At 39.0% G+C, this 15285-nt stretch overlaps 1 protein-coding gene across 3 annotated transcripts in view; it reads right to left on the bottom strand.

The window, feature by feature from the left end:
- Positions 1 to 12832: 12832 nt before the first annotated feature.
- ptpn4a (protein tyrosine phosphatase non-receptor type 4a) overlaps positions 12833 to 15285 on the bottom strand; it is a 94045-nt gene continuing 91592 nt past the window's right edge. For all 3 annotated transcript variants that reach the window (XM_036571640.1, XM_036571629.1, XM_036571638.1), the window contains exon 27: positions 12833 to 13465. In XM_036571640.1, the coding sequence (XP_036427533.1) occupies positions 13373 to 13465 (93 nt within the window). In that variant the 3' untranslated portion in view covers positions 12833 to 13372. The remainder of the gene's footprint in view (positions 13466 to 15285) is intronic.

Here is a 15285-nt window from a genome sequence, read left to right as displayed (position 1 = left end):
ACGAAGTTACTACATGAACTGGTTAGATATATATGCTGTCTGATTTGTATGATAGTTGTGTGATAAAGTTTTGGCTTAAAATATATTTTAATCTATTCATGGCGGAGGGGTACATGAAGGGTGATCTAAGGCAAAATAGTCCTCACAGAAAACTCGTTTTTTTTCACATTTCTGACATTTTACCATCAACATTACATATAAAAGCTCTGAAGACTCGTGTAGGTTCACTGGTGGTTTTGGACGGTAAATAAAATGGCTATATTTGTGTTGTAGACATTGTGACCCCTGGTTCCTATCACCACCACTGTGAAGAAATCACAGTCTTCACAATAAACCACTTTGAATGACTCTGTTCAAACAAAATTATTAAGGGGAATTATTATTATTATTATTTTTATCATTATCAGAAGGACTGTGATAAAATGATAAAATGATAACTCCAGCAGCACTGCTGTGTCTGATCCACTCAGACCAGCACAACACACACTAACACACCACCACCACGTCAGTGTTACTGCAGTGCTGAGAATGATCCACCACCCAAATTTTACCTGCTCTGTGAGGGTCCATGGGGGTCCTGACCACTGAAGAACAGGGTAAAAGGGGGCTAACAAAGTATGCAGAGAAACAGATGGACTACAGTCTGTAACTGTAGAACTACAAAGTGCACCTATATAGTAAGTGGAGCTGATAAAATGGACAACGAGCATAGAAACAAGGAGGTGGTTTTAATGTTATGCCTGATCGGTGTATATAAATGCTTTTGTGACATCACAAAATAAATTCAAAACGGACTGTTTCGCAGCTTAGTTTCCATATTTGTAGTTTATGGACTGGGGTGGGGGGGGGTGGGGGGGGGGTCAACAACGTGTTTTGTACTACAACCTACATCAAATTTCAAAATAATTCAGTTTTCCATTATATGGGCTCTTTAAAGAGCCACATACTGAAAGGCTCTTTAAAGGAGTGGTTCACCAAAAATACAAATGTACCAGAATTTGCCCTGCACCCCAAGTCAAGTTGATCAGTCAAGACATATGTGGAGTCTAAAGGTTTCTTCTTTAGTTTTACAGTGGAGCTGTGAGGCTAATGTAGCTAACAAGCAATTGAAGTCTATGCCACCGAAAAAATAGCTGGATTAGCCTCATAACTCCATTCCTTTAAGGAGACAAAGCCGGTTCTGTGGGTTCTGTTCATTATGAATGTTTCTAACAAAGCCAGTGTCTCCACTGCAGTCTCCTCTCTCCTACACAGAGGTGTGCAGAGGCTCACAGGTGATCGCTGTTTTTACAACAGCACCACCTGCTGGTTACTCTAAGGGGTTTTATCACCTTCAGGGAATCTCCTCTAAGGCTGTGTCCACACTGCAGGCCTCAGTGCACCTTTGTTTGTTGAGTCGTTCACATTGGCCCTTGTTTATAAAAGTTGTATGCGGTCAAATCTGGTCATAAAATGAATATCATAAAATTTTACTAGCAGTTTTATTATTTATCAGTTTCATCTTTGGCGTATCTCTACGATCAAACTCACGTCTGGTAGGAGTGCATGTAAACTTGAGCCTAAATGTTTAACGACCAGAAAAAATTGCTTGATTTGCAGTTAAACAAACAAAAAATAATCCCAATAATAAGAACAAAAATAGAAAATCCCGAAAATACTAATCATTTATGCACAAAGCAATCCAGTACAAAACCAGAGGCACTTATTTTAAATGCACATTAGCAAAACAAATACACCATCGTTCATTTAAAGACATATTCCACTGTGCTTTTCAATACTACTGACTCCGCCCACAGAATAAACAATACAAAACACAGCTATAGCTGGAGCATCTCATACACTGTAATAATTCAGCGTTTAAATATGATATGTTAAGAAAATAATCGTAATTTTAACACTATAAAGTTTGGTCAGTGCAGTACCTACAAGCACAGCCATTGGCTCATGTTTAATGCTGTCATTTTATTGGCTCCCTACAGAAAAACTGCATGAATTAGGGCATGCTTGATGTAAATGATATGTAAATGAGGTGCTGGTAGGCTAGCACTTGATTTCACGCACCGGAACTGATTGAGCTCTATTCTCTGCTTGTTTCCACGCTGTATCAAAGTTTCGAGGAGGGTCTACTTCCAGTTCCATATGGGTGAGGTCAGGGGTGGGTGTCCAGTAATGCTACTGAGTAAACAGGACAGCATTGAAAAGACAGAGAAGATTAAGAAGCTTGAGATTTATGAGTGTTTTCAGCTCACTGTGATGTCGGTATGTTTACTCATACATTACATTAACATTTGTGTAAGTCCTAAAACTTTATATTTATAGTACATATAGACATTTCTTGCCTGAACCAGTGGTTTCATAATACAGCAATAAGTTCTGATTACACAATGATCACAGCAATGTATTCAGATTGCAATAATAAACAGAGGTTTTCCAGAGTCCAGTGGTGGCGCTTTACACCACTCCAGACGACACTTCGCATTGTGCATTTTGATCATAGGCTTGTGTGCAGCTGCTCAGCCAGGGAAACCCATTTCATGAAGCCCCTGATGTGCAGTTCTAGTGCTGAGGTTACTTCCAGAGATAGTTTGGAACTTCGCAGTGAGTGATGCAGAGATTTTCAACACTAACACTCGCTGGCCGAGTTTGCGTGCTGTACCACTTTGAGGCTGAGCTGTTGTTCCTAGACGCTTCCTTTTCACAGTAATAGCACTTACAGTTGTCTGGGGCAGATCTAGCAGGACGGGAATTTCACAAACTGACTTGTGACAATAGTGGAATCCTGTAACGGTGACACGTTTAACGTTACTGAGTTCTTCAGTACGACCCTCTATTGACAGTGTCAGTAATTATGAGGGGTGTCCACATACTTTTGGCCATATAGTGTGCGTGGAACCAGTAATAATTTTGAATAACATCATCATTACCAATACTGGCGTGTTTTCACTACTGAGTCGTCTCTGCCATTGATTGAAGCCGTTTTGTTGACAGTATCAGTCAATGAAAGACAAGGGGGCGTTCCTTCTTAAGTAAGGCCTTTCACTGAATTTTGACACCATTGGGAAAGTTTCATAAATTAGACGCAGAGTAGTTTGTGAAATTCATGTTTTAGGATGGACCTTTTTTTGCAACTCACTCATGTTTAGCAGGCTGAAGATTCTCCACAAGAGGGAGCTGTTAGCACACAAGTAACTTTTAAAGCTTCACAAAAGTGGTTCACAAAAACATCACAGTGTCCTTGTTTTCAGTGGAAATCTAGGCTACACTGAATGGCAGGTTTGAAACATGAAGCATGTAACTTATGCAAAAATAGAACATACCATCACACATTTTCCCTTTTATTTAAAGATTTTTTTAATATACAACATTTTATTCACACTGTCTAGTATATTTACAAAAATCAACAAGTGGCACAAATTGACTTTTACTTTCTCTTGCAGGTGTCCTTATGGAAAAAAAAGATAAATATAATGTCAACATGTTTTTATAAATGTTTAATTATGTATGTCTGAGTAGCTTTTATGACCCTCTCTGTTGAAAAGTGCTGTCCTTTTCCACAAGGCGAGACATTTCATTTAAAATCGCTCAGTCTTATTTTACCTCGACACACCAAAACCTGAATCATATGCTGTATGAGTTTTACACGGACATTCAAGAGCAGAGATATCGGTTGGTCCTAAAACCTAATTATCCAACACGCCTCCAGCACGATTTTCAGATATGACACTTGGTACCCGCTAACAGAGTTTCAAGCTTGGATCAGCGTCCTGTACCACTGGAGGAGTATGCATGTTTAAGGTTTTGTGTTCGAGTCGTACAGAGTTCACAAGACTCATGTGTCCAGTAGATTACTTGGTAAATAATGACCAGTTTGAGAAGCAGCATCCGTAAACAGGGCGTGGGAGATAGCTGGTGAGATGGGACCCGGGCTCAAAGGCTTTCGCCTTAGATAAAGCTCAGTAAATGCTGATTGCTGTGTACAATAAAAAAAGGTTAGCATATTTTGTCTGAAACAGGCTAAAAATTAGGCTAGGCTAAGTAAACAAGAGAAACAGCTGACCTCACACGGTCAACACTGCACCAATTTAAGCAATAGTCTGTTGAAAAATCATTTTTTAGCCATAATAAGTAATATGAAGTGTAACAAGTTTGCTTCTTTAGTTTTTCGCACCGGAGCTACGAGGCTAATGTTGCTCACAAGTGATGGAAGCTTATAGCCACCTGTTAGCACTGTTAGCACGTCTAAATCATCAATATTTGACTCAAGATGTGTCGAGTTGATCCGTAATCTCGAATAGACTTAATTACATGGTTTCTGACAATGTATGACACACTGTTATCTACAAACATGGAGAGAAAATGGCTTCAACTTCAATTTAGAGGTGCAGTGTGTAAAATCAGAGACGTTATAAAGGAGGAGACGGTGGTTGAAATATGAATGGGAAACCTCGTAACGCTCAACACAGCGTCTGTTTGCGGAGAAAGTCCCACCTTTTCAAGAGAAACAGCCAATCAGCTTGCTAGTTAAGCTGCGAGTGGAGAAAGCCCCCCCCCGTTGTGAATTGTGCGTCATTCTAGTATCCAGAACAACCGCAAAAAACATCTCTTTCTGTGCGATTCTAAACAAAAAGCTAGAAACTGTTATGAGTTTTTTTTGTCAGATTTTGTCAGTGATCTCAAATATGTTTTTGAAACGGCAAAATGACCTTCAGTTTTGAGTATTTTAGTTTCTCCCCATTCAAAAAGTTGTTAGGCTGGAAATAACTGCCCGGTGGCGTTACCACGATGGCCGCAGAGTGAACAGACTTTCCTATAAGACTTTGGCAAGATTTAGTGGCATCTAGCATTGCGGTTGAATATCCTTCGCTTACCAAGCACGTAGTACACTCTCAGCAAAAAGGGTTCTATATAGTACCAAAAAAGGGCTCTTTAGCTTTTAACAATAGTGGAACCCTTTTTGGTGCTATATAGAACCATCTACGGAAGAACCCTTTCACTATGCAAAGAACCCTTAAAACATGCAAAGGGTTTTTTTTTTTAAGTGCTCATGATTCTATATAGAACTATTTTCCTGACTAAAGAACCCTTTACATGATTTAAGGGTTCTTTGCATTGCGAAAGGGTTCTTCCAATTGATGAAGAATGTGCCACAGATGGTTCTATGTAATACCAAAAAAAGGGTTCTTTGGCTTGTAACAACAGTGGAAACCTTCTTAGTGCTTTATGGAACCATCTACGGTACATTCACCATCAATCTGAAGAACCCTTTCACGATGCAAAGAACGCTTAAATCATGTAAAGCGTTCTTTGGTTGTTCATGGTTCAATACAGAACCATTTTCCTGACTGAAGAACCCTTGAAGAACAATCTGTTTTGAGCGTAGAACCTATGGTGGGTGTCATGTTTTCGCTTCTTTGGCGACGAGGATTCACCCTCCCTTGCTTTTTTCTTGTGCTCAATTATAAGTCTGATCCTCCATTTGTCAAAATTTAGGTTCTCAAACTTCTCACAATGCCAAATAGTCAGCAGCACCGGCAGCACTGACTCTTCTTCTTTCTACTTCTTCGAACCGGAGCCGCCAAATTCAAGCTGCCGCTTCAATGTAAAAGCATGAAAGGCGCCACAACACGATTTGTAGCTACAGCTGATTATACACTAATGAAAACATGGCTTTATTTACTATATTCTGTTTCTGCTAATAGACCCCCCTGAATCTTACACACTGCACCTTTAAGAGTCACAATTGTTCACAGTGTTGGTGATAGGAACCAGACGTCTACTGCCTCTAAATGTTCCCTCAGAGACAGTTATTACACAAAATAGTTACAAATATGCTCTGTGATGTCTGAGACACTGTTTTGCAATAGTTTTGAGAAAGTTTCGGCCAACAGCTTATTTATTTAAATCTATTCCAGCTGGAGAGGTACATGCTGGGTGTTAAAAGGCAAAATAGTCATGAAAGAAAACTTATATTTTCAGATTTATGAGTATTTTACCATCATCAACATTACATATAAAACTCAGAAGACACATGTAGGTTCACTGGTGGTTTTGGATGGTAAATAAAATGGCTATGTGTGTGTTGTAGTTATTGTGACCCCTGGTTCCATTCACCACCACTGTAGAGAAATCTGAGTCAGTAAGTTTTTCATCCAAACCCCTCTGAATGACTATTTACTCTCACCAACTGAATTAAGCAGACATTATGAACCAGTGAAATTCCTCTTTTAAGAATTCACAATGCCAGTCTGACCCATTAAAGAGCAGATAACGTTGTTTATATTGCGATTTTGGATAGTAAAAATACTGGAAATGTTTGTGTTCAGCCAAAAAAGCAGAAATCTGAACCTTCATGATCGGTACACTTAAAAAAGATTTAACACACTTAAATCTGGCACTTTTCTGCAAACTTTAGTGCACATTATTTATTTGTTGAGTTTAACATACTGTAAACAAATTATACATCAAATCAAGCATGTGCTGTAACTTTTGCACAAGCCATATTTTATTGAATTTTTGTCCCCCAATATGATAAATTCAGCTAACAAACAGTAACTGTGCATTAAAATGTGCAGAAGTGTGCAGACGATATGCACTTATTTTCACTCCGAAAATCAATTTAATTTGATCAGGGGCGCCTAAACTTTTGCACACGCCTGTGTGTGTCGCACCTTTGTCCTGAACTAAAGATGCAAACTTGCTTTGGCTGATCAACTACAGCAATGTGCAAATCTCAGAAACCTCCCTTCATTTGTTTAACTTCCAGGAGAGGCAGAAAATGCTAAACCGACTTCTAAGACTGAACTTTGGAGGCGTGGCTGCAGGTTTCTATGAGAGACTGAAAGTGAGTCTCCTGAAAAGAATGGAAGCTGTAATGAAGGTAAAGGGTGGAGACAATGAGTGCGTATACATGCACTCAACAATCCGATCATAATCGGATTTCTGCAGTTATCCGATTATTCAAAAGGTCATGTAAACGCCACACTCCGAGAGAACTGGATTTTAGCTCAGTAATCAGATTTCTTAGTGCATGTAAACTCTTACTCTGATTTCTTTCGGATTTCTCAGTCTGCGCATGCGCGAGATCAGACGGTGGATGTCGCGAGATGCAGCAAAACACTTTTGGATCGGAGCTGAAACCAAACACGAAATAAAGGATTTAAATATTCTTCATATTCTAGAAGAAGTACGTTCATATTTAAAAGGTAAAGTGGTTCGATGTTTCCACTGCATGAAGTTTGAGTTTTACGTTACGTTTACGTCACGTCTTCTTCTGAGAGTTTATTAGCTGGTAGCAAAGCAGAAATCCGATTACTGTCTGACTCATGTAGACCTGGACTTTCCCCATTATCTGATTACTCAAGTGCATGTAAACGTGTTGATCGGACTACTCACGAAATCTGATTTTCTGCTGTTATCGGATTATTAAGTGCATGTAAACGCTCTCAGTGAATATAGAAAAAGTCTGATATTATATTTAGTTATTGAGGCATCTGAGTGATTTTCTGTTAAATATATTTTCTGCTTTTTTCCTGATGCTGAATATTGAATAATTTGTTTTTAATGGCCGTTTTGACTGGAAACGAAACTAACGAAGGGTGGACTCCAGGCTAATTCCTTGAATTTGAGGCCTAAGGCTCAAAGGCTCAGTGAAACCTGAATGCATGGTGAGTGGGCTTCCAGCAGACGTACACACACTCCCACCAGACGCAACAAACAGCTTCGTCGCAAACGACACGCGGAAAGAGAACGAGCAGAGAAAAGCACAGAAGCTGTCAACCTCTCTCTCTCTCTCTCTCTCTCTCTCTGTGTGTGCAGTGATGAATAAGATTTGGCGCTGATCTCTCTCCTGCAGTTCGGCCGAGAGCCGGACGCTGTGCTGCATATGCACAAGAGCGCCACCCACAGAGCCGTGCTGACCCAGCAGGACCAGCACAGAGCAACATATGTGAGCCCACCGCTCCTGACCAGGGACTCGCTGCCCATCAAAAGTTTGGGGACGCCTTCTTGCCTTCTAAAATGTACGTTTTCTTGCTGATGCTTTTCAACAGAGGAAGAAAAAATATGCAAAGGTTTTATCATCACAGAGCAGCTGTATGCTGATCTTACTGGTTATATACAGTACTGTGCAAAAGCACACTTAAACCATAGTATCACATTATTTCTCATTTATTTCTTATTAGTCTGCCATCAGGAGAGGTTTGGAGATGGTTAAACTAACACACTGACATACAGTCGTATGCAAAGGTTCAGGGACTCCTGGTCGAATGATATGTTTTGTTGATTTTCTAAGTAAAAATATTACTTATTTGCTGAACATATTGGAGGGGGGGCATATATTAAATGTGGTCTTTGCAAAACTTATGGCACATTTCATATTAAGTGTGTTACTTTCTTGTATAATATGTTAAATAAATCAAAATTGTGCACTAAAATTAGCGGAAAATGCCATATTTAACTGTGTTCCCTGTAGAATGTGTGTCAATTTATTTTCACTTAGAAAATAATAAAACTTCATTAGACCAGGGGTGTTCAAACTTTTGCATATGACTATATGTAAAATCACTACTTATGGTATTAATAACTGCATTCATTCTTAGTGTTTTTCTAAGCAAAGAAACTCTCACTGGCCACATAAACAGCTTTCAATTCCAGTTTTCTCAAGTGCCTCAAATTTTTGCACAGCACTGTATCTTCAACACTCAGCGTCATGATTATCAGTCTTCCTCGGTATAAAGAGCAGGTTTTAAATAATGATTTGAGAGTCTTTCCGACACTGTTGAAACTCTTAGTTTAGTTTAGCTTTTTAGGTTTAAACAGCTAAAAGGTTTGAGCGCTGACATCACAACAGGAGGACAATACGAGTGGCCTGGTGGCATCGTCACTAATATCATCACGTATGCTAGCATTCAAAAGCTTGGAATCAATGTTTTTAACAGTATAAAACCAATCGGGTTGTCGATTCATGTATAAAATGATTCTAATATGCTTGTCCTGCTCAACGTCACAGCTTTTGAATAATTAGTAGCTAGCTGTCGATAAAATGTCTAGAATGATGAACACGGCCTCTGAAATTGAGAATTAACATTAATGAAATTATTATTATCCATTTCCAAAGTGGTGATCAAATCTCAAGGCGGATAACTTAACAGAAAATAATGTAAACGGATTATTACGGTACATTATTTATCACTTCTTTTTCACACAATTCTTGAAATATTCAATTAAACATGATATTTAAAATATATAAAATAACAAAAATACAAATTATACTGTAATATTGTTTATTTATCAAAATAAATCTACTCAAGTCTTGAAAACCAAAACTTTTGATGGGCAGCATGAACATACGTACACTACTGTGCAAAAGTCTTGCCAAGAACACTATTTAGAACTAATAATCTGAGCATTGAGGGGTTCTAGCAGGTAAAAACACCATATAAACCCAGAATAAATACATGTAAACATAAATACAGTAAAAAAGCAACATGATTTTCTTATAAAAGTTATAGAAGCGCAGATTCAGGTTTGCATCGCATTCGCTTAATTCCATCAGCAACACCTGATTTCATTTAACGAAGGACTGATTAGATAAACTAGCTGGATGGTAACTGTAAACACTGGACATCCTTAAGGACAGCTTTGGAAATGGTTCAGATAACACAGTCAACAGATTCTTTATTTGGATTTATTCTAATGTTGGTGATGTATTTTTTAAACAAACGTGTTGCTGCGTTTGGGACGGAACACCTCACATTAGCATTTTTGTCCCTTTTCATATTTTGACAGTTTGAAATCGTTAGCAGCCCTTTACACTGTGCCAAAGGCTACGTTCACATTACAAGCCTCACTGCTCAAATCCGATCTCTCTGACACGATGGTCATTAATGTGAATGAACCGGCGTCCTGAAATGACCCTCATGAGCACATCCTACTCAGTAACGTCACGTGAATGAGTCACGTGCATCATCAGCACAAACTAACGAGCAGAACGAGCTTAATCAACTCTGATCAGCTCTCAGCTTCATTATTAGAGCGAGACGAAGGAGAAAAAGGTGAGATGAGCTGCTTTCCCACCGTTTACAGGCTTTAACTTCTGTTCGGCGCTGCTGCCATGGTAACGCTGAATGATGGCGCAGTGGGAAAAAGCACATGAATTCCGATCTGAGCGTCACATTAACGTTGCATGGCCACGAATCTGATGCGTATCCGATCTAGGACCACATACGAATGTGGCTCAGATCGGATTTAAAAAGATCAGATTTGTGTGTCCACACAGCCCTGAAAACATCAGATCTGAGTCACATTAGTGCAAAAAATCAGATTTGTGAACGTAGCCAAAGTTTCATGATGAATGGACCAACAGAAATGCTCCAAAATGACTTGGAAGAAGTAATTTATCTATTAACTTCCATTAAAAATACGATTTTTTTCCCTTCTCTTGTAAATTTACCTTTTTGGAGAGCTGTTTTATTCTGACAGCGCGGATAAGCTTACTGCACGGATAAATAGCTTAACATACCATTTCCTTAGACGGCCCAAGACTTTTGCACAGTATGTGGGGGTTCGTGTTGTACAGCATATAATGCAGCAGCTGGAAAATGCACTTGTATGTAAGGAGTGATTTCTATACTAAGTGCTCGCATAGAAAATCAGCTCCAGCAAAAAGAAAGCCCACTGAAGAGAAGCTTTGTAGAAAGACGATTATTTCTTATGAGCTACCTGTGGTTTCTTTTAAAACACAACTGAAAATTAAATAGAATTAAACAGAAACGGTGGGCAACCTTAAATTACTGTTATGAGAGCAAAACATGTTCAGAGATTTAAAGGGGAATTCCACTGATTTTGTCTGCTTAATTCAATAAAGATGTAAACAGAGTCTTTCAGAGCGGTTTGGTGTGAAATGCTCTGTTCTAGAGAAACTTACGGACTCATAGTGGTGGTGATAGGAACCAGACGTCCACCATAAGCTCCCTCATTGAAAGTTACTACATGAAACGGTTATGAACACATTGATGTCTGAGACATTGACCTACGATAGTTTTGTTTAGGTTTTGGCCTAAAATATATGTTTCAGAATCCATTCATTGCTAAGAGGTACATGCAGCACATTGTAAAGCAAAATAGGCCTTATTTGTTCAGACTTACTGAGATTTTACCATCAACATTACATATAAAACACGTTTAGGTTCACGGGTGGTTTTGGATAGTAAACAAAATGGCTATGTGTGTTGTAGACATTTCAGTTCCATTCACCACCACTGTACAGAAATGAGTCTCTACAAAGAGCCACTTCACATCAAACCACTCCGAATGACTTTGTTTACATCTTAATGACTGAATTATCAACTCAATTCAAGCAACTGAATTATTTAAGTCGTATGGCCATGTTGTTGTGCACAGTGCAGATGTACTAAAAATCAAATGGTGAATATGCTGCTGAGATGATAATCAGGCCTCATTTCATTCTTTCAGCTGCTCTGATCTGAGAACAGTTCATAAAATGACACGCAGCAGTTCTCCAGGCCTGCTGGGGCTGTTCTGAGATCAGCGATCATGGCTATAAGAAGCTGTGGCGGTTAGGCTACGTGAATTACCTGCAACTCCAAGAGGCACAAATGGAAACAGCAATGCACGGCCATGTCCCACACACACACACACACACACACACACACACACTTTCCAGTCCTACTGTAGTACTGACACCTGAATCAAAGGGGAATTCCATCACTTTATCGAAATTTCAGCATAATTAAATGGCTAAGATGTAGACAAAGTCATTCAGACTGGTTTGGTGTGAAATACTCAGTTCTGGAGAAACTCAGAGTGAAAATTACTAACAGTGGTGGTGATAGGAACCAGACATCCTTCTAACAACTACCACACAGAAAGTTATTACATGACTATGCTGCATAGTGCCTGAGACACTGTTCTGAGAACAAAACGTATACACTGTTATGGTGGAGAGGGTGTTGTATCGCAAAGAAAATGTATCTTATCAGATTTGCCAGTATTTTAGCATTACCAACATTACATATGAGTGAATAACATGGTTATATTTGTGACCCCTGGTTTCTATCACCACCACTGAAAAGAAGCTTGAGCCTGTAAGTTTCTCTACAATGAACCACTTCACGTCAACCCACTCTAAATGACTCTTTACATCTCAAGGGCTCAATTATGTTGAAATTTCGAAAAATCGGTGGAATTCCCCTTCAAGTACTATGCGCAAAAAGCCTCGTAGAAGTTGCTTAGTGATGTCCGATAAACACTTAAAACACGACCTCTGTCCAGACAAGCCATTAAGTCAAATTCATGCTTTAAACAAAAGCTAAGCAAAGCACAGTCTCTTAAAACAGCGCAAAGTGCTCTAGGTTTCCTGGCAACTGCATGAATTATAATAAAAAGCATGGATAATAAATAAAAACCAAACCTCTTGGGGAAAAAAACAAACAAATCCAGCTAATGAAATATTATTCTGATGAGTAGAACTGATTTCTGAGGAGAGATTTGTTCAGGGCGGGGCTCAAAGTTACGACTAAAACACAATAAATAGCCTTAATAAAAAAGACGTCTGCAGCAGAGGAGGAGCACTCATATCCGTCGCGTGGATTCAGATTTTTTTTTTCCATGTCAGCAAGGCGAGAACATAAAAAAAAGAAAAAAGAAGAGAGATAAGATCACTCACTCATGGGCCTGCCCTTCTGTACTTACATATGGCACCACAGCAATCTCCACTATTTAATCAACATACATATATATATATAATTTGCTTTTAAACCCTGAACACTCAAAGTCCCTACAAGTACCAAATTTATCTCTGTTGGATTTTTGATTTTTGTCTCCGTCTCTCCTCAAAGCTTGGCGAATTGTCCCTTTTGCCAGCGTAAAGTGCAATAGTGCTTATTTTTATGTCCAATGTATATTCCTGGCTCAAGAGTTGTTTTTTTTTCCATTGCTTTTGGTGTTTGTCCCTTGGGAAGCCTTGAAAAAGTGTGCAGTACCAAACAAACAGTGTGTCCTGGAATTGACTTAAAACTAAAGTACCATGTGACAGCAGAAGAATTATTTTAGAAATTTCTTTATAATAATAATAATAAAAAAAAGGATCTATAAATTGTGACTTGAGGTAATCTGAATGAATCAATATTAAACAAAAACCAAAAACAAGACAAACAAAAACATTCTTTTGCTATTGCATGGTGTTCAAAGCTTGGGAATAAATGTAATTTTTCAATTTCACAAAAACAAGTGTGAAAAATTGTGCTGGGGGCTGGACACTTTTTCAAGGCGCTGAACCTCCGTACGTTGAGCAGGTTCTCTGATGCTTCAGTGAAGGTTGGTGGGTGTCTGTGATGGTGAAAGCTGGCGGCCGTTAGTCGGACTTGAACGGTGTGGACCTAAGCGGTTTCACCAGGCCCTCCTCGTACACCTTCAGAATGGCCTCGCACACAAACTTGAACTGGCTCTGGAAGAAAAAAAAAAACAAAAAAAGGTTTTAAACTGCTGTTTTTTTAAAGTGCTGGTAAAACTTTCTATAAGTATGATGCCAATAAGAATCTATGAACACATACAACACGGGGTAATGTGTTCATAAGGCATTCTAAACATAGCTATAAACAATGCATTACACTAATAAACAACAACATGTATTAAAGCAATAAGCAATAAGCCACATAACGCACAGCGGCCAACATAAAATATGATAAAATAAGTTTTTCAGTAAATAACTTATTGTTAATAATAATCGACATAAACAAGTATTTCGGAAAGAAATGCAGTTCCTTTAGAGTACGGTATGACTGCCAAGCAACCACTGACCGCTGAATGAAGAGAACGTTCAGTTGCCCATCGCTGTTTATTACAGTCATTTTATGATTTTTTTCACTTTTTGTCGTTTAATAATGAACATATAATAACACAGCACTGTTTAATGCAATAGCAGCTGCTTTATAAGTACTTTTTGGTCACCAAATTACCACCACCAGTCTTATTTTGCACCAAGCTAACTGCACCCCTTTTCTCACACTTGGGCTGGATCTCTAATTGCTTCCCCTGCATAGTGCACTACGTAGGAATTTAAATACTGGATCCTGCAGCCCAACAGAGCAAAATATAGCTAATAAATGGTCATTTGGGACTCAGACACATCCACACTCGATAAATAATGCACTGTTTGGCTGTAGAGGCTAGAATTTCTAAACTTTCATAGTTAGCACACTATTTAGGGAGTACGGAGCCGTTTGGGATTCGGCCTGGATTTGACACGACTCCTGACTGAAACACGGACATTTAAAGCTTGTAATCCATTCAAGTTTTTAGTCTTTTATACTGCCGTTTTACAGTTAATCATACCGTAAGTGCTTTAATTCAAGCCTGTGATATTAATGATGGAGGTGTTTAGGCTGTTAGCTAGCTGACCAGCCTAGGTCTGGTTAAGAACATAAGTCGTCAGCCCTTCAGTTTAAACAAAAAACGGGTTCTTACTTCATCAGTACACTCTGTGGTCCATGCGAGCATTTTGAGACATGTTTTATGAGACATGTATGATCCCACATTCTAACATCGTATAAAAACAAATGTGAACATGTGAGCAAAAGCAATTACACATGTATAAAAGTGAGTGTGCTGGTATGTTTCATCTGCTGGAAGGACTGAACATCAGCTCTTTCCCTCTTCCCTTGTCTAATTAGTAAGCTCCCCTGCTCTGAGCCCCGGGGCAGCCGGCCTTCATTAAGGCCTCACATAGCATAACCAGATTAAACAGCTGCTGCATCATCAAATCAACCATGGAGACCTGCCTCCACCCCCACCGCCTTGTCTGGGCCCAAAACCCCATCATGCAACCAAGCCCCCCTAATGTATCCTCTCTGGATCCTTAGTGTCTGAAAGGCGGCTAACATACTGATCATCACTTCTGCACTGAACACAGTCAAAACTGAAGAATAAGACAAAAGACGAACTGAATAAAGTCAACGAAGGAACATCAGAGTCGGAAGCCAGGCCACTTTCCTTGAGATTTCAACAGAAACAATGTACCTTTGTAAATGGCTGAGGATAAACTAACCCACTAAATATGTAAACAAACATATGTAAAAAAAAAAAAGTCCATTTTTGGCTGTAAATATGTCTCAGTATGTGCTAATGTGCTACTATAGGCTAAGAAATATAAACGAAATTGGAGACTCGCATCTCCGGCAGGAAACCTTTCCTGAAAAGTAGAATAGTTTCTTGTAAAATGTCTCTGAACGTTTGACTTTTTACGAGGCTGAAGTCGCTTCTCGTTCT

This window comes from Colossoma macropomum, unplaced genomic scaffold (genome assembly GCF_904425465.1).
Source record: "Colossoma macropomum unplaced genomic scaffold, Colossoma_macropomum, whole genome shotgun sequence".
Lineage (NCBI taxonomy): Eukaryota > Metazoa > Chordata > Actinopteri > Characiformes > Serrasalmidae > Colossoma > Colossoma macropomum.
The sequence above is the reverse complement of the archived record's forward strand: the minus strand, read 5'-3'. Positions and strand labels throughout refer to the sequence as shown.